Source organism: Grammomys surdaster, unplaced genomic scaffold (genome assembly GCF_004785775.1).
Source record: "Grammomys surdaster isolate TR1022 unplaced genomic scaffold, NIH_TR_1.0 309, whole genome shotgun sequence".
NCBI classification, from domain to species: Eukaryota; Metazoa; Chordata; class Mammalia; order Rodentia; family Muridae; genus Grammomys; species Grammomys surdaster.
The window spans coordinates 1,712,033-1,731,718 of record NW_021604728.1 but is presented as its reverse complement, the minus strand read 5'-3'; the positions used below and the strand labels follow the sequence as shown (position 1 = coordinate 1,731,718).

The following is a 19,686-nucleotide window of genomic DNA, read 5'->3' as shown; positions in this document are numbered from 1 at the left end:
AGAGAAGTTAAGAACATTCAGGGTCAGGAGGTGTCACACCCGCTGATGGCTCACACAAGCAGATTTTTTAGGAAGTACAGCACCTTTTTTTTTTTTTTTTTAATGTGCATGAATATTTGTATGTGAAGACTCAGTAGCGCCACCTGTGTGCCTTGTGCCTGCGGAGGCCAGGAAAGGGCATCAGATCTCCTGGAACTTTAACTACAAATGATTATGAGCCACCATGTAAATGCTGGGCATCAAACCTGGGTCCACTGCAAGAGCACCCAGTGGTCTTAACCGCTGAGCCATTTCTTAGCCCCAAAGTACAGTATCTTACATAGAGGTTTTGTGCCTCTATGGAAGGGTGGATGGGACACAGCGTCATAAACAGCACATAGCAGCCTTGGGACGGATGGACAACCGTAGCCCCTTAGGATGGGAAGAGTTGATTTCTCAGTATCTGGATCCACAGCTCCCTCAAGACCCTGGTCCCAGGCTATTACTTGCTCCACCAAGCTCATTCCTGATTTAGAAAGGGAGCTATGTTCCTTTTCATACTTTGGAGCCTTAGTCTAACCCTCAACAGTAACGATATTTACTGTGCTGACTTCTTCATGTCCAGAATGCCATAAAAAGCCACGTGAGGTGGGCGGTACTCATACTGTTATGTTCATGCTTGACTTCAGTTTAGAGATGAGAGATGTGAAGTACCTGATCTACATTCACAACTACATGATGTGCATATATATATTTAATATGCATGTTATATAATTGTGTATTTATTACATATTATCTATAGCGTGTTATGTTGGATACATAATATATACTTTATACATTATATAAGCATACGTAGCTAGAAGTGGAATACAGAACCTCACATGAACTCTACCACTAAGACATATCATCAACTAAGAACATGGCCTTAGTCGTTCAACTTTGCCATTAACTTGTGCAGATGAAAAACTGTTGTTGCAATAAAGAAATAAATACTAGCTTTTAGAAACTAAGTTTTTAAGAATTTGGTTATATTTACACACAGACCCTACTCCTCTCAGTTCTTCCCTGATATACCCTTCTCCAACTTAGAGACGTCATTTTTTAAAAAATAACCCAATTTGTGCTCCTGTGTACTCTTAGATGTGGGGACAAGTAGTAGCTTTTAGCTTATGCTATATGCCATGTGCTTTATGTAGATTGGTTCACTTAATCATTGAATCAATCCTGTGAGGTAAACGTGTTTCCCTGAGGCTGTAGGTAGTGGTAAAGAATGAGCTTCAGATGTAGCTGCCTCTGTATTCGTTGAATGAGGAAGTGGATGGTCCTCTTTATAGGTGCAGTGAACTGAGGGTGTATGCTCAGAGCACTTTGACACTGTCTGAGGTATTATGTAAGCAGTTGTCTTTGGTACTCTCATCTTTTAGAGTTTTGTACTATGACTGAATAAAAAGTAAGGTAGACAACTCAGAGGAACCCAGTTTAGGAGGAGATGGCGTCTGGGTAAACAGTCTAATCTACTTTACCAACTTACTGGAATGATATTTAAAGGCCAGAGAGTTTTGTGCTCCAAAAATAGTAAAACCTCAAAAGTAGCACTTCATTCAGCCCTGGTTTTGAAAAAGATCTGGGTGCAGACTAAAACTGTTTTTCTCTAGCAGAGTCAAAAAACAGTTTGTGATTTTAATTAGAAGTAAATCCAAGCAGGATGCAGTAGTATACACCTGTAGTTCCACTACTTTGAGGCAAAGGCAAGAAGATCGTGAGTTCAAGGCCAGCCTTAGACTATCTGAAAAAGAAACAAGTAGAGCTGGGCATGGTTGTTCACACCTTTAAACCCACTACTTCGGAAATAAGTTTTCGTTTCTCTGGGCATAAAGCTTAGCAGTGCCATTTTGGGCTTTTAGTATCGCAAGAAGCAGCAGCACCTGGTGTGACTGGTGTTTTTGTTCATGTTCTGGTGGTAAAGTCAACAGGTTGAGGTGGGGGTTGCCTTTGTTGTATTTTTCTTAGAAATGCTGTTTGTTTGTTTTTTCATTGAGCCTTCTACCAGCCTTGATGTTTTTTCAGGAAGTACATGCCATGCCATGTCAGAAATACAAAGATATCAAATGTGGTGGCACATCCCCTTAATCCCTTTGGAAACAGGCAGGTGAATTGCTGTGAGGCCAGCCTGGTTTGCAGTGAGATACTGTCTTTCAGAAAAACAAAACTAAGCAAAACAATAAAACATAGATGAGGAGCTGGATTGATGGCTCAACGGTTAAGAGCACTGACTGTTCTTTCAGAGGTCCTGAGTTCAATTCCTGGCAACCACAAGGTGGTTCATAACCATCTGTAATGGGATCCGATGCCCTCTTCTGGTGTGTCTGAAGACAGTTACAGTGTACTCATGTGCATAAAATAAATAAATCTTAAAAAAAAATAAATGAAAGCTGCATCTGAATGGTGAAGCCTGGCTCTCTTCTTTTACTCAGGGATGATGGTCCCTCTTCCTCGGTCTCAGCACTCAAGCGTCTGGAACGGAGCCAGTGGACAGATAAGATGGACTTACGGTTTGGTTTTGAAAGGCTGAAAGAGCCTGGAGAAAGGACTGGCTGGCTTATCAACATGCACCCTGTATGTACCTGAGCAGTGCTCATCCCCTGCTTCTAGGGGATGGCTGCACCTCTTCTTGTAAACGTCAACCTTGTCTAATGGATGAGTGATAGAGGAGAGGAAGGCATGTCTGAGAGACCTGGTTATTGAAGGCACTTTTCCTTTCCTGTTTAACATGGAGGCCACAAAGTGCCCACCATAGTAAGAATCTGTTAGCTTTCTACAGAAAGCTTTCAAGAATTATTAAAGAAAATTCAGAAGAATCCCCACCAAGGAACTGTTATAATGCGGTTTTTACAAAGGAGGCTGGTGGTATTTGTATAGGAGCAAAGTAAAGGTCTAGGTGTGAGGATTTCATCTTTAGAGAACTCAATTTCTCAAAAAGTCGCCTGGAAAGACTCTTAGGCTTTGTAGAGACTAATATGCTTGTGTTCTCTTACAGACTGAGATTTTAGATGAAGACAAACGCTTAGTCAGTGCAGTGGATTACTACTTCATTCAAGATGATGGAAGCAGATTTAAGGTAAGCCCTTGACTCCAACAACTTACAACCTATCCATGACAAGTAAGTTGTCTAAAATAGGGGGTATTCATTCATTCTGTCAGGGAGGAAATGGGAGGCTGTAGTCTGCAGTTGCTTACATACGGCTAGCTCATTCAAGAGCATGCGCATGTGAACTTCTTCACTCAGATTTACGACATCCTGAGGGAAGGTAGCTCAAGAGGTCAAACAGTATAGTTTCTGGGATTCTTGCCCCTGAGAGATGTGCAGAGCCAAATTTCATGTTTGCAGTATCGTTTGGGGGGCAGGGTTTCTGTATGTAGCCCTGGCTGTCCTGGAACTCACTCTGTATAACAGGCTGGCCTCAAATTCACAGAAATCTGCCTGCCTCTGCCTCCTGAGTGCTGAGATATAAAGGCATGCATGCACCATCACCACCAGGCTCATAGCTCTTTAAAGAGCTGTCAAAGGGGCTGGAGTGCTGGCTACTCTCCTAGAGGGTATTTCTTCAATTCCCAATACTTAGAAGGCTGCCTGTAACTCCAGTTCCGGGAAACCCAGTGCCCTTTCCTGTTGTCTGTGGGCATGAGACATGTACTTGATATATAGATATACATGTAAGCAAAACACCCATACAGATAAGATAAAAAGTAAATAGATCTTAAAAGAGAAGGTTCAATGTGCCTTGGATTCAGGTTACTCATCAGTTGCCACTCTGAAATCTTTTTTTCCTTTCTCCCTTTTTTCTTTTTTAACCCTTTTGGTGATTTTTATAGGTGGCCTTGCCCTACAAGCCATATTTCTACATTGCAGCTAGAAAGGTAAGTCTGTGCTTGGTAGAAATTGGTCAAATGATCTGTTCCTTGTTCTACTGGGTGGGTTTCAGAACTGATATGGATAAATAAAGAGATAGATCTTACTAATGGAAAATACATTAATTCTGATCCTAATTTTAGGGTTGTGATCGAGAAGTTTCATCATTTCTATCCAAGAAGTTTCAGGGTAAAATTGCAAAGTTAGAGAATGTGCCCAAAGAAGATCTAGACTTGGTAAGTATCCCCAGACCTTCCAGGAGCAGATGAGACAGACAGAATTGAATGAGGTAGAAGGTCAGGTCATTTACTGGGTTGTGGGGCAGCCTGGAGGATGAGAGATGATAGTTGTTCCCAAAGCTATCTTTAAGGAACTTTGGTAGTATTACAGGTACCATCTGCAAAAGTAAGCTAGGTGCTTTGACTTGTACGTGTTTACCTAGCAGTCTTTACTCTCGTGTTTCTCATTAACCATCAGCTTGTCCTTTTACTTTATAGCCAAATCACTTGGTGGGCTTGAAGCGGAGTTACATCAAGCTGTCCTTCCACACTGTGGAGGACCTTGTCAAAGTAAGAAAGGAGATCTCCCCTGCTGTGAAGAAGAACCGAGAACAGGACCATGCTAGTGATGAGTACACAACAATGCTCTCCAGGTAACTTCCTTCTCAAGAGCAAAGTGCCAGTTACTCCAGAATAACAAGCTAATAGAGCCAGGAACTCTTCAGAGAGACTCCCCTGATGTTTGGCCACGTGTAAACATTTAAATGTCTTTCTGTTAAATAAATGCTGGCTTCCCATGATTGTGTTCTGTTTTGTGCTTGCACTCCTCTTACATAGGAGAGAGGCTTGCAGCTCTAAAATTGTGTTGTTATAACAATGAGAATATTTTAGAGTGCTCCCTCCACCACTTTAACACAGTCTGAAAATGTTATCAAGTGTTTTGTTTTATCGATGTCTTCTCCAGAGAACCTGGAGTGTACAGAGAAATTTAAGTGCAGAACACCAAGTACTATTGTTAAATATTTAGGGACATTAATAACAGAAAAGCAAGGTAAAAACAAAACAAGTCTTGGGTAATTAAGTTTACATGATTTCAGAAACAATGATCACAATCTTTTGATAAAGAATTAATTTTAGAACCAGGTATAGTAGCGCATGCCTTTGATCCCAGCACTCTGGAGATGGGCAAACAAATCTCTGAATTTGAAGCCAGTGGGCTATGTAGAGAGACCCTGTTTCAAAAAGAAGCAGGGAAGGACCAGGTTTTGAATCTCCAGAACCCATAGAAAGCTAATGTGTATGTAATCCCAGTGTATCTATGGTGAGATCAGGCAGAGACAAGAGAATTCCTAGAAGTTCACAAGCCAACTAGCTTGGTGTACACAGCAACAAAATAACAACTAAGAGACCTTATCTCAGTAAGAAGCAAAGCAAGGACCAACACCGGCTGTTGGCCTCTTATCTTCCACATGTGCACTGTGGCACACATGCACACACACTAAAAAAAAAGTACATCAAAATCAATTTGAGACTTAGGACACTTCCTCAGTCTGTCTCCCAACTCCAGTCACCTCTACTTTTCAGAATATTTTAAGATGCAGTTAGTGACTGAACCATAGGGTCCTGTAAGCTATCTGCTATTTTTTCTCTCTTTTAATTTAGATTAATTTATTTTATGGTACGAATGTTTTGCCTGTGTATATGTGCATATGTATGCATGTTTGTCCCCACAGAAGGGGTTAGGTCCTCAGAACTAGTTACAGATGGTTACAAGTTGCCATATGGGTGCTGGGAATCAAACCCAAGTCTCCTACAAGAGCAGCAGGTGATCTCAACCGCTGAGTCATCTCCCAGCCTTCATTTTTTTTTTTCTTACGAAGCCATTTAATTTTAATGGTAGAGTATATTGCCTGGCTGTGTTAGGCTTTTCTACTTGAATATAAGACTTTTATAGAAGTAGTTGACATGCAGTGGTGACGCACACCTTTAATCCCAGCACTTGGGAGGCAGAGGCAGGTGGATTTCTGAGTTCGAGGCCAGCCTGGTCTACAGAGTGAGTTCCAGTACAGCCAGGGATATATAGAGAAACCCTGTCTGGAAAAACCAAAAACAAAACAAAAAAAAGAAGTAGTTGACATTACCTAGTCACTTCACTATATGTTAACCTGGATGCTTTATGATATCTCTTTAATACTTCACTCCTATAGGATATTCTAGTTACTATCATCCCTATTTTAATAAAGAAAGGGATGCTCTTCCCAGCCAGGCCACATTTGTTAACTGCAGCTCTCCACAGTCTCTGTGGTGCCAACTCTACTCTTTGACCCTCTCATGGAACAACCTGCTAGTAGAGAGGATGCATTGGGAGTAGCCACATTGGGGTCCTCCTGACTATTGTGCAAAGTCTAACTTATGTACACATCTCCAGTATACCTTAATTTTCTTTTCTCTGTGACCTTCTGCTCATGATGGGTGGTGATCCAAGGCCATTTCTTGAGAGATTACCCTGATTCTTACAGCCTCCTCAGCTGCCTTTGTGTTGACTCAGTTTGGACTCTAGTCTTCACTCCCCCAGTTCCTTGCAGATCATAATTGAGTTAGTGTCTTTCTGTGCTTATTTACCAGTATTCTGCAAGGAGGCAGTATAATCACTGATGAGGAGGAAGCCTCTAAGAAGATGGCTGACCAACTGGACAACATTGTGGACATGCGAGAGTATGATGTTCCCTACCACATTCGCCTCTCCATTGACCTCAAAATCCATGTGGTAAGGGAAAGGCGGCTGTTGCTTGATTTAAGTTCCTAAAAGCCAAGGGGAGCTATGGATAAATCTGTACAAAAATTGATTTTTCTGGACCCAGCAAGATGAGTTGGTTGGACCGGGCGGTGGTGGCGCACGCCTTTAGTCCCAGCACTTGGGAGGCAGAGGCAGGCGGATTTCTGAGTTCGAGGCCAGCCTGGTCTACAGAGTGAGTTCCAGGACAGCCCGGGCTATACAGAGAAACCCTGTCTCGAAAAACCAAAAAAAAAAAAAAAGAAAAAAAAAAGATGAGTTGGTTGATTAAGTCTGCCAAGTCTAATGACCTGAGTTGATCCCCAGGACCTGCATGGTGGAAAGAGAGAACCAACTCCTACAATACGTTCACTGACTTACAGAATACATACACACACACACGCACACACACATACACTAAGTAAATGTAATTAAAACATTTTTGTTAGGGAGATACACTAGACATTTTTGTATAGAGAACTCTTTAGTTAATGTGTGCTTCATTATTCTTCAGGCCCTCTGGTACAATGTTAGATTTCGAGGAAATGCTTTTCCTGTGGAAATTACCCGACGAGATGATCTTGTTGAACGACCTGTAAGTTTTTACATTTCTTCAGTCTTAAAATCTATTTCTTCTGAAAATAATTAGGGAGTAGGTTTTTTTTTTTACCAGTTTGTAATCTAGAAACATATTTTTGTACTTGTGTGTTAGTCACAAACATTAGTATTTCAGTTAAGCTGTATTTGAACCCTGAGCTTTCATTTAGGTAGTTGATAGCCAAATGACGGATGAGAAGTAGATTTCTAAGTAAAAGAATATAGTTCAGATAGCACTTTTAGTCCTTAGGAAAATCTTTGTCTTCAGTTTTCTTGTCTCCTAGATGATGTTGTCCCAGACACAGTCACTCCCTAGTGCTGTCCTCATGTTCAGGTGAGGCAGTGCATGCTAAGGACCATCCTGTCTACCAGCAGACTGCTCTGTGAGAGGGTGAAAGAGCAGAGTTGGCACGACAGAGACTGTGGAGAGCTGCAGTTAAGCTAAGGAGCTTTAAGGGACTGAGGTGGTCTGACCAGTAGCTTCATTCCTTGTGTGTTTTTATTTTCATACCCCAAAAAGCCCACAGTGGGGTTTTGTTATTGCTTTGAGATATGTATGGCTATTTTGTTTGTGATGCTGGTGTTTGAACCTAGGGCCAAATGTGGGCATCTAAAGGAGGTATCCAGACATGAGTTTGTGGTACATTTTGTCTTTTTAGGACCCTGTGGTTTTGGCATTTGATATCGAGACAACCAAACTGCCTCTCAAATTCCCTGATGCTGAGACAGATCAGATTATGATGATTTCTTACATGATTGATGGCCAGGTGAACAGAATTGCTTTTTGGGAAACTTAAAATTCTTTCATGGGGTTTTGCTATTGTTTTTGAGGCAGAGTCTCACTCTGCGCTCAGCTTGGCTTACACATTATGTAGACCAGGCTTGACCACTCTTGGTGGTTCTCCTGCCTCAGCCTTCTGAGTGCTAAGATTATAGGCAGATCACTTTTATGTTTTTGTGGAGTTCTTTGAAATTATTTTCCTGAGAAGCTTGTGGGTGGGCTAGGAGTCTGTGTCTCAGCTTTTCTGTGGCTGACTTGCATTGTCTGCTTATGAACGTTACCAGGGCTACCTCATCACTAACAGGGAGATTGTTTCAGAAGATATTGAAGATTTTGAGTTCACCCCCAAGCCAGAATATGAAGGGCCTTTTTGTGTCTTCAATGAACCTGATGAGGTAAAGAAACTTTCTATAGAAACTTCCTGGTGTTTGGTATAAGGTGGCAAGATGCAAACTGATTCTTGGGCTCAGGTGCTTGTTGCTCAGCTTCCTCTTCCATGGCCGAGGCTAGAGTAGGTCCTGGACATCTGGGCTGACATGAGACTGCTGCTTCTAAGTTTGGGGAAGTACTGGCAAGTTGCTGAAAGCAGAGAAAGGGTTCCACTGACTTCTGTGGTTTGTTGAGCTCAGGTCCATCTGATCCAGAGATGGTTTGAGCATATCCAGGAGACCAAACCTACCATTATGGTCACCTACAATGGGGATTTTTTTGACTGGTGAGTCTAGCTTCCTATTGTGGGTAATTGTGTCAGGGGAGGGTCGAAGAGGAGCAGTTCTGCCTGCTGGTATCAGTGGTTTTCTCATTTTCGCAGAGAAGTGCATGTGACCAGTGTCTTCTGGGAGCATTCTGCCTACACACGAGGAGGATCAAAAGAAGAACTGGCAGCTTATTTATCCCATTGCCTGTCTCTTTTGTTGTTAGGCCATTTGTGGAGGCTAGGGCAGCAATTCATGGCCTAAGCATGTACCAGGAGATAGGCTTCCAGAAGGATAGCCAAGGAGAATATAAGGCACCACAATGCATTCACATGGACTGCCTCAGGTATGTATACACCACATAGTAGGCAGCTCGTGACTGATCCCATCAGTGATTCAGAAAGGCTTCTTGTATAGACCGTTGACACGTCTGTTGTGATTGACCTCCAAGAAATGGCTTTGGGTCATCGGAATTTGCTGTCTGCTTATTGCTAGTCCTCCATTTAGTCAACAAGAATGCTAAACAATTGCCTGTAAGGTGGAAAAGCTTGGCTAAAAAGAAACGTACAACAAGATTCTGAGGCTTGCATAGATGAAGTCAGATGAGGCTGGTCCCACAGGCTATATGGTCTCAAGATGAGCTCAGTATACTTCATGCTGACTGAAAGCATGTAGGTATACCAGGTATTGAACTCATGGTATGTGAAGCATAGGTTCATGTAGGTAGGAAGACAGTTATGAACACACAAATGCAAAGAGCTAGCAGAAGAAGAGGGTGACATCTGAGCTGAGCCAAGACATAAGTTCCATCAGTCTCTGAGGTTGTCTGAGGTCAGCTGTTGCTTGAGTTAGAGGAAAGCCAAGAGGTTGGGACTGGTTCATTGGTAAAGAAAGATCAACACTCAGGTTTGCTAGCATGCCTGGGGCCTTAGGGATAGATAGATTCCTAAAGTCTCTGTGCTCAGTTGACTTGGAGTGAGAAAGAATACATTTAAGGTAAGAGAGGATTCTGTTGCAATCATGCTGTTGTGGAAGTCTTTGTGCACTTGGAGGAGCCCAAGACCAGGTGGTGTCACCTAGAGGCACAAGGTTGATCAAAGTTCTAATAGATGGTGAACTAGCAAGGTTTAGAAGTATATTGACAGAAGGCCTGAAATTTTATAGAGGAAGAGATCACAGAAGTTGCAGAGGGAGTGGACAGCTGCTGGGACAGGTCATGGGAGATAGGGACTAGATGTGGCGACATAACAGTGCAGTCCTAGCTTTTACATGAATGCTGGGGCTCTGAACTCAGGGCCTTATGCTTGTATGGCAAGATGGACCCACTGAGCCATCTTCCAAGCCCTAGAGAGCATCTTCTAAAGGGGGTGCTGTTTAGAGAGCTCATACTGAGGACAATGTAAGAAGAGGAAAGATGGACAGGTAGTTTATGCAGTAAGGTTTGAGAGGCACAGAGAGGCCTAGGGATTCTTGCTGTATTTCCTTTTTATTTCTCCATAGCAAGAGGCTGAGTTCTCTGCTGAAAGTAGAGGGTGAGGCAGGGTACAAAGGATCCCCTGATACTTACATGTACTCTGTGAGTGTGCCTGAGAGTCAAGTGGAGGTTCAAGTGGCATTGGTTCCTTGAATGTCTCCAAAACCTACATTTTTGTGTTATGTCTGGTTTTGCCAGCCTTTGTGTTACCACCATCTCTAAAGTCTGTCCTTTTTCCAGGTGGGTGAAGAGGGACAGTTACCTTCCTGTGGGCAGTCATAATCTCAAGGCAGCTGCTAAGGCCAAACTTGGCTATGACCCTGTAGAACTGGACCCTGAGGACATGTGTCGTATGGCCACTGAACAGCCCCAGGCACGTGAGCCCATTCGCTCTCCTATGCATCCCTGAAGTCATAGACATTCTGACTGGAGATATGGGTACCAGCTTTTCCTTCCTAGTGCACTCCTGCTCAGCCTTGCCTCCTTCCTGAACTTTACTTTCTATATTTCGTGAATTTCTTTGGACCCTTGGTTTTTAATGATCTTGCTCTCTCATGTTCTCCCCAGACTCTGGCTACTTACTCAGTGTCAGATGCTGTTGCTACCTACTACCTGTACATGAAATATGTCCATCCCTTCATATTCGCCCTGTGCACCATTATTCCTATGGAACCTGATGAGGTTAGTGCACTGATGCTCGAGGTGGGATGGTTCTGGAGACAGATAGTGAACTCTTATGGGTGGCATCTCTGGTATCTTTCTGGAGTCTGGGCCACCAATGTGAGAATAGCCACAGGAAGCAGGAGCTTCTGTTACTGGCTGCACAGTTTTCCTTCCACATTACAGTCAAGGTTAGATGACTTTCTGGTAGTCATGGACTTTGCTTAGGAGTCGGGGCTTTTGACATAAATTTGGGATAGGCCTGCACAGCTACCTGCTACATCTTCCCTGTAGGTGCTGCGGAAGGGCTCTGGAACATTGTGTGAAGCCTTGCTGATGGTTCAAGCTTTCCATGCCAACATTGTCTTCCCTAATAAGCAAGAGCAGGAGTTCAACAAGCTCACAGATGATGGCCACGTGTTAGATGCCGAGACCTACGTTGGGGGTCATGTGGAGGCACTAGAGTCCGGTGTCTTCCGAAGTGATATACCCTGCCGGTTTAGGATGGTAGATCTCCTTCCTAGGTCTTCTGGGGTTGCTTCTTTCCATACTTGTGCTGTTGAAAAACCCAAGAAGCCATGGCCTGAACAGTCTTATCTTCATCTCTCCCATAGGCCACTTCTGTCAGTGGTGATTTCTTAGGCTCAGTTCCACTCCCATCTCCCTTACATAAGATGAGCTTTCATTCAGTGCTTTCTAAGACACAGTATACTTGCAGAGCATTCTCTGACACCTGCCATGTGTTACACTGGCAGGAACTTGAAAGCTCTGTCTGACCTGTGCCCTTTGGTGTCTTATACTAGAATCCTGCAGCCTTTGATTTTCTGCTGCAACGAGTTGAGAAAACTATGCGCCATGCCATTGAAGAAGAAGAGAAGGTGCCTGTGGAACAAGCCACCAACTTTCAAGAGGTAGCCATCTAGGAAGCAGGGAAGCAGGGCCTATATCTGACTTTGCTCTTTCTTACATAGCTAAAGCATCTCAGGCTCTTGATGTGATTTTTGTCTTACTCCCTCTCGACTTGCCATTCTATCTTCATTATCCTTATTGCACCTCATTCTTTGGGGTTTTGGCTCTTGTTTTTGTTTTTTTTTTTTTGAAGACATGATTTCTTTGTGTAGCCCTGCCCATTCTAGAACTCACTCTGGACCTAGACCAGGCTGGCCTTGAACTCAGAAATCAAACTGTCTCTGCCTCCCTAGTGCTAGGATGAAAGGGGTGCACCACCACCACCCAGTGCACCTAGTTCTTATGTTGGCCACCAATGTCCCTTTGTTTTTCCCTTCTCTGTAGGTGTGTGACCAGATTAAGACCAAGCTCACCTCCCTAAAAGATGTTCCTAACAGAATTGAATGTCCTTTAATCTACCATCTAGATGTGGGGGCCATGTATCCTAACATAATCCTTACCAACCGCCTGCAGGTGAGACCTCTCTTCTCATATCATATCATCTCTCTTTGCAGACCCAAGTTGATTTCTGACCCTCCTCTCCTTTTATAGCCTTCTGCCATAGTGGATGAGGCCACCTGTGCTGCCTGTGACTTCAATAAGCCTGGAGCAAATTGTCAGAGGAAGATGGCCTGGCAATGGAGGGGAGAATTCAGTGAGTGTCAGGCCCTAAAGGGTACTCAGCAGTTCAGGACAGACCTAAATTCTGATCTTGGAACTTGACCCATCACTTCTTTCCAGTGCCAGCCAGTCGCAGTGAATACCATCGAATCCAGCATCAGCTGGAGTCGGAGAAGTTCCCCCCTTTGTTCCCAGAGGGGCCAGCACGGGCCTTTCACGAGCTGTCCCGTGAAGAACAGGCTAAATATGAGAAGCGGAGGTTGGCAGGTAAGCACCTGGCAAGCCACAGCTTGATAAACAGTGGTTTGATCAGAGGTATGGGCACATTGCAGTTCCAGGGCAGTAGTATTTTAGGTTTAAATTATGTTCTTTCTATGGGGATTCCTTTCTTTATTTCTCCTTTGCAAAGCTCAGGAAGTAGCCTTTTGTCACAGTCTTGGTATCAAGTTCCTAGTCCTTCGGGACTGTTCTCTTTTACAATGATAAGTAGCAGTGTCTGGGTTTTCCAAACGTTTCTGTTACCTTAGGAAAGTGAGCTCCTTAGCATCCCTGTGTCCCAGTTTGCTCTTTTGTTATCTGGAAGGTCTCAGCTACCAGTCCCAACACTCTGAATTGTCTTAGATTATTGCCGGAAAGCCTATAAGAAGATCCATATGACCAAGGTAGAAGAACGTCTAACTACCATCTGTCAGAGGGAAAACTCATTTTATGTGGACACAGTACGGGCCTTCAGAGACAGGCGCTATGAATTCAAAGGACTGCACAAGGTAGGTCAAAATAAACTGGTGTCTGAGTGAGAGTGTTTTGGTTTGGCTCTATGAAAACACCTTGTTCTGTAGCTGTAGTTTGTGAGTTGCCATATGCATTTGGATAATAAATGCACAGTGGTCTATAAACTTAAAGAATTAATGGCCAGGCTGGAGAGATGGCTCAGTGGTTAAGAGCACTGACTGCTCTTCTAGAGGTCCTGAGTTCAATTCCCAGCAACCACATGGTGGCTCACAGCCATCTGTAATGGGATCCGATGCCCTCTTCTGGTGTATCTGAGGACAGCTGCAGTGTACTCATATACATAAAATAAATAAATAAATAAATAAGTAAATAAATAAATAATTTTTTTTAAAAAAAGGAATTAATGGCCAGAGAGGATGCAGATTGTTTGTCATGGCTTGAGCCCTTGGAACTGTGCTGAGTAATTGTTTCAGAAATAGTTATGTAGAACTGCACCTACAAAAGACAGTAGCTGAGCTGACAAAGTCTTACTGAGCTAGATACAGCCATGAGTTGACTGCTTTCCCAGTACAAACAGGTAAATAGTCTGTACAGACTCTAAGGCCACCATACACACTGGATTTAAACCTGTGGTTTGCTTACCTCTGATTTAGAAGAATTAGGGAAGTGATTTTTCTTTTTTTCTCTCTTTGTGTTTTTAAAAATTTCATTATTATTATATCTGTATGGATGTTTTCCCTGAATGTATGTTTATGTGCCCCTGTGTGCTCAGTATCTGTGGAGATCAGAAGAGGGTGTCTGATCCTCTGGAACTGGATGTACAGACATTTGTGAGCCACCCTATAGGTGCTGGGAATCAAACCTGTGTACTATGGAAGAGCAGCCAGTACTGCTATTCACCACATCTAGCCCCATGGGAAATGTTTTCACGTATATATTTTATCTCCTGGTGTAGAACTTATCCCCTTATATAGAAGTTTAAATGGTTTCTTCTGTTTTATAAGAAATAATGCTTTTACCAGGAGCTGCCTGAATTTTTTTCCTACTAAAAAGTGAAAGTTTTATGTTTTATCAGCTAGTTTAAATTCTAAGAGCATGTCCCTCAAGGCTAGTTTTGGTGAGATCCCGGCTTGTGGACCCTTGCACTGTGCACTGTTCTGATACACAGTCCTCATCACTCTCCTCACTGTCATTGGTTCTCCTTTTGCAGTGGTGAGGAGTCGTATCATGAAGTTTAACATTTATATCTGTATAGTTGTGTGCCATCTGTTACACAACTGTCACTGCTCTTTTCTTTTTTCTTTTTTTTTTTTTTTTTTTTTTGGTTTTTCAAGACAGGGTTTCTCTGTGTAGCCCTGGCTGTCCTGGATCTCACTCTTTAGACCAGGCTGGCCTCGAACTCAGAAATCCACCTGCCTCTGCCTCCCAAGTGCTGGGATTAAAGGCGTGCGCCACCACCGCCCGGCCACTGCTCTTTTCAAAACCTTTTATTTCTGTGTTATTCAGAGTTTTGTTGCTCTGACCAAGTTCTTAACATCACTTAAGGTTTATTTTGTCTTATGTTTTCATAGATCTCAACCCATAGTTGGCTGGCTTTGTTTCTCTTATGTTGTTTTGCTTTGTTTTTGAGACAGGGTTTCTCTGGGTTGCCCTGGCTATCCTAGAATTAGCTCTGTAAACCAGGCTAGCTTCAGAGATCTGCCTACCTTGCCTGGAAAGTGCTGGGATTAAAGGCCTGTGCTGGCTTTGTTTTTAAATCAAGATGACAATATTGATGGAAGGCCTGGTAGACTAGAAGTACTTGTTTTATGGGGATAGATGACACATGAAATAAAAGAGATGTGCTAAGGTATAACAGGTGGCCAGTCTAAAGAGAGAATGGTCTTTATTATCCTTTTTCAAGTTCTCTGGATTTGAAAGTTGTTCTTTTCTTTTTTGTTTTATGTTGTTTTTTTTTTAATGTGTTTGAATGTTTTGCATGCCTGTATGTATGTGTACCTGATGCCCTTGGAAGTCAGAAGAAGGCGTCTGATCCCCTAGAACTACAGTTACAGATAGTTGTGAGCCATAATATGTGTACTGGAAAGCAAACTCGGATCCTCTGCAAGACCCACTGAGTCATCTCTCTAGCCCCAGATTTGAAAGTTTTTAATATTGAAAATTTATTCTTGCTGATTTTTGTGGACTGAAATTGGAGAAACTGTATGGTACTTAGGCTCCCAGTGTACTTCCAGGTATGGAAGAAGAAGCTCTCGGCGGCTGTAGAGGTGGGCGATGCATCTGAGGTGAAGCGCTGCAAGAACATGGAGATCCTTTATGATTCACTGCAGCTAGCTCACAAGTGCATCCTGAACTCCTTCTACGGCTATGTCATGCGCAAAGGGTACGTACAGCAAGATGTGACAGCCAAAAGCAAGAAGTTGGGGGGAGGGGTGCAGTTCAGTTATTGATGGAGCAAGCAGATGATGGGTATGAATGGGAATGTTCTTGCTCACAACATGTTAGTGACACAGGTTTAATTGGGACTGGGTCCATGAGAGTAGGGTTCGCATTGGCTCAAGGATCTAAGTGTTGAGAAATATACTACTTTCTACTAGACACCCTGTTGGAAGCACAGTGGGCTGTAGATAAGATTTGGTTATTTTGATGTTTTATATCACTGTATCCTCACTGCAGTAGAAAGGGCTTGTAGGTGTTTAATAGCATCAGTTTATTTAAAGGGTGGGCAGAGGAATGATTAATGAACGGCATAGAACTTGACTGATGGGCTGAGGTCTCTCAGCCAAGGTGGAGACTGTTCTAGGAAGAGAGAATAGGACATGGTGTGAGTGGTGTGACCGGTAGAGCCTGGGCTCTACTCCTTGGACAAAGCTAGTTGAGTCCTCTAGGGAAACAGATGAGTAGAATGAATGTTCAGAAACATAGGAGAAAAGAGTACTTTCAACCTGTAGCTCCATAGAAAAGGAAAGGAACTGACTGGAGTTGATTGTGAGGAGGTTGTATCTGATTGTGTTTATATGTTGCGGTTTTAAAAAATTGGATATAGATGTGGGCACACACATACTATAGTACAGTGTTCATGCAGTGGTCAGAAGACAACTTTCAAAAATCAGTCCTCTCCTACCATGTGAGTACATTGTGTCTAACTCAGATCATAAATCTTGGTAACAAGTGCATCTGCTCACCGAGCCATTTTACTAGCCCTATTTGTTGATTTTTAATAAAAGTGGGTGTGTTAAATGCTGCTGGGTCAGAATAAAGAAGGGACAGGGAAGAGGTCTAAGCCCAGAGAATGAGGTGGACAGCAGGGAGAGCTGGCAGGAAGCTTAGGACAGCTGTTTCTGGAATTAAGTGGGTGAGGGTAGGATTTGGGAAGAGCTATTACAAGAATAAAGAAGACATGGGATGGAGTAGAGTGGGATTGAGAGTCCTAGGACTCTGAAACTGTGAACTGATAGGTGACATGTTAACCCTTTGTGAGCACATTATCCACTCTAAACTAGGGATAGAAGTTCCCCTCGGACAAAGCCAAATTCCACCTTAGTTGTCCTGCTTCAAATATGTTTGACTGCTTCTATAATCTCTCCCGGGGAATCTCTTCCCTGTGGAGGGAGCCTCCTGTCAGTCCTGCTCACCATAGACTGGCTGTCCTTTCCAGAGCTCGCTGGTATTCCATGGAGATGGCTGGTATCGTCTGCTTTACAGGAGCCAACATCATCACTCAAGCAAGAGAGCTGATTGAACAGATTGGGTGAGTGTGGCCTGGAGTTGGCTGCAGGGCTTATACCACAGGGACACAGGAGGGGCAGTGACAGGAAATTGTAAAGACTAAGAAGACAGAAATGGGTTTGATATTATCGTATTTGAGGTATTTAACACCTGGCTTCTAAGGACTTGGGGCCATTGCCCTGTATCCATGAACTTTACTCCTTTCTTTGAAGGAGGCCTTTAGAACTGGACACAGACGGAATATGGTGCGTCCTACCCAATAGCTTTCCTGAAAATTTTGTCATCAAGACAACCAATGCGAAGAAACCCAAACTGACCATCTCCTATCCTGGTGCCATGTTGAACATCATGGTCAAGGTGAGTGGGCCTGCAGCAAGTAAACACGTAATTCTGACCTCTGGCCTGTCCCCAGTGTGGATATTTGGAAAGATCTCAGCTCTTGATATCTTTAGCGCCCTACAAAAGCTACCCATCTGTGACATTCTTTTACCTAATTTTCTCAGCTGTTATGGTAAGACTGTTAGATTCAGGTTGCAAAGAAAGTTTCTTTCACTTTCACAGAACCATACTACTTTCACTCTTACTTTTATTTCAAAGCACTTTTTAAACTTATACAAAATTCTCAAAGAGTACTAAAGAAGGGTGGGGCTATGGCTCAGTAAAATGCACACAAACATGAGAACCTGAGTTGGGATGCCCTAGTACCTTTGTAAAATCTGGACATGGAAGCATACACTTTGTCCCAGTGCTGTGTCAGGGACCCAGAAAAGGTAAATGCCTGGGCCTCGTTGGCCAGCAACCCTAACCAAATTGATGAGCTTCAGGTTCAATGGGAAACCCTGTTTTAAAAAAACAAAGTGAGGAAGAGTTGAGGCAAGCATCCAGTGTCAACTTGGCCTCCACATGCACATATACCACGTACAAATACTGCAGAAAACTGTTTTATACCTTTCAGGCTGCTTATCTAATGTTTGCATCTGCCTAAAGCATACAGTCATCAAAATGAAGAAATGCATGTTATACATACTCTGTAACTAAATCATATATTATTTGGAGTCCTCAGTTTCCAGGTGCCCACACTATGTCCTTTTACCCTGAATAATGCCTTGGTCTTTGCTGGTCTGGAATTTTGTTTTCTGCTGTCAATTAGGAGATCTCATTATAAGGCTGTTGTAGCCACAGGCTTTTATATCCAGCCTCTTTGTTCCCAGAATAACAACTCTGAGACTTAGTTATTTATGAATAAATGCCTAGGCCATGGCCTTGGCTTATTCCCCAACTAGCTTGTAACTTATATGACCCTTTTATTTGAGTCTGTGTATGTCACATGGCTCACCTCTCCTCAGTTCCATTTGTCTGTCTCCTCCAAGTCCTGGTCGAAATCTCCCACTCTTGACTCTTCCAGAATTCCTCTTTCTTTGCCAGATGTCCTACCTTCTAATTCTGCTTCAGTTAGTAGGCCGTCAGCTTTTTATAGGCAGGTGATGCTTCCACACAGATGCTCCCTAACTTGAGTCTCGTATGCCTTGATCATCACTTCCTCATCTTTGGAGATACTGGCTCCATGACCAGGTGATATTCCTCCATATCTGCCAGGTGTCTCCACAGGGAGGTTCCCAAGTTTCTGTTCACATGCTGTTCTTTCCTCAGTAATCACACCCAAGGATGACTGTCCTCCCTGAAGGAATGAGTATAAAAGAGCATCTGAGCATGTGTTAGAGCCACCACAGTGAAGGCATGCTTTGAAATGTTCCTTGACCTTTGTTAAGTCCTGCTGTTTGCACTCACCAGTAGTGTCACCTGCACTACTGCATGTCTCCTGTGCTGGAGTAGTTTCATGGCAGGTTGCTGTTTACCCCATTCCTTCTGCTTGCTCATTGGAGTCTATAAGGGATAGTTACCCTTCTCTCTGGTTTATATTCCCCTGTATGTCTGTTGACTAATTTACAGCAGCATGGATTCTTGGGCATCTTTTATACTTAGGAGGATAATCCAGTATGATCTTCATGTCTTTCCTTGGCTCAATTCATTCCTAGCTGGCCACAAGGACATACACTGTTTCCTTTTTTAGACCTTATGTTTGGAGCATTTTCTTACTTGATGCTATAAGATACTCCAGTTTTATCTTTATCTTGTATTTACCTTGTGTTACCCCTGGAGTGAAGCATTTCTTCAAGGAGTCTCTCTGCTCCACTGAAACCCTGTCAACTCTTGATGTGTATTTGTGCTCTTTTTTTCCTTTCCCAGGTCACATATATGGAAACATAGACCATGCAACCCAGACCCTGTTAATTGCACTTGAGTCTCAGTGTGTTGCTGTCAGACCCTCTGCTAGTCTGCTACCCATTTTGTTCATTGTGTAGTAGAGTTTATTTACTGACATACCCACTCCCTGAGGAGAGGAGGTGGGTCCTGTTTGTGAGGCCTTAGGAATGAGGTTACCTTTCCTGTTATTGATTCTTAGGAAGGCTTTACCAACCACCAATACCAGGAACTAACAGAGCCTTCGTCTCTCACCTATGTCACCCGCTCTGAGAACAGCATCTTTTTTGAAGTTGATGGACCATACCTTGCTATGATCCTTCCAGCCTCCAAGGAAGAAGGCAAGAAACTAAAGAAGAGGTAGGAATCCCCGAGCCTTATGTTTTGGAAAGGAAATGCAGTAGATAGACAAACTAAAGACTCAGGAAAGAAAATAGACCTGGAGCCAAAATGAGAACAAACTGGATGGGGTTTCATTTGTTTGTTGTTTGTTTTATTTACTAATTTAAGGAGGAAAATGGATGCT

General features: G+C 43.0%; 1 protein-coding gene across 1 annotated transcript in view; it reads left to right on the top strand.

The window, feature by feature from the left end:
• The window catches only part of Pole (DNA polymerase epsilon, catalytic subunit), a 53,657-nt gene that overhangs the window by 855 nt on the left and 33,116 nt on the right, over positions 1-19,686 (top strand). The window contains exons 2-24 of the mRNA XM_028777384.1: positions 2,454-2,595; positions 3,017-3,097; positions 3,853-3,897; positions 4,033-4,125; positions 4,387-4,541; positions 6,514-6,655; positions 7,176-7,256; positions 7,918-8,025; positions 8,324-8,434; positions 8,669-8,754; positions 8,961-9,080; positions 10,449-10,581; positions 10,776-10,889; positions 11,163-11,375; positions 11,672-11,779; positions 12,162-12,290; positions 12,369-12,471; positions 12,558-12,704; positions 13,059-13,204; positions 15,404-15,552; positions 16,828-16,920; positions 17,111-17,255; positions 19,363-19,520. Of these exons, the coding sequence (XP_028633217.1) occupies positions 2,454-2,595; positions 3,017-3,097; positions 3,853-3,897; positions 4,033-4,125; positions 4,387-4,541; positions 6,514-6,655; positions 7,176-7,256; positions 7,918-8,025; positions 8,324-8,434; positions 8,669-8,754; positions 8,961-9,080; positions 10,449-10,581; positions 10,776-10,889; positions 11,163-11,375; positions 11,672-11,779; positions 12,162-12,290; positions 12,369-12,471; positions 12,558-12,704; positions 13,059-13,204; positions 15,404-15,552; positions 16,828-16,920; positions 17,111-17,255; positions 19,363-19,520 (2,802 nt within the window). The remainder of the gene's footprint in view (positions 1-2,453; positions 2,596-3,016; positions 3,098-3,852; positions 3,898-4,032; positions 4,126-4,386; positions 4,542-6,513; positions 6,656-7,175; positions 7,257-7,917; positions 8,026-8,323; positions 8,435-8,668; positions 8,755-8,960; positions 9,081-10,448; positions 10,582-10,775; positions 10,890-11,162; positions 11,376-11,671; positions 11,780-12,161; positions 12,291-12,368; positions 12,472-12,557; positions 12,705-13,058; positions 13,205-15,403; positions 15,553-16,827; positions 16,921-17,110; positions 17,256-19,362; positions 19,521-19,686) is intronic.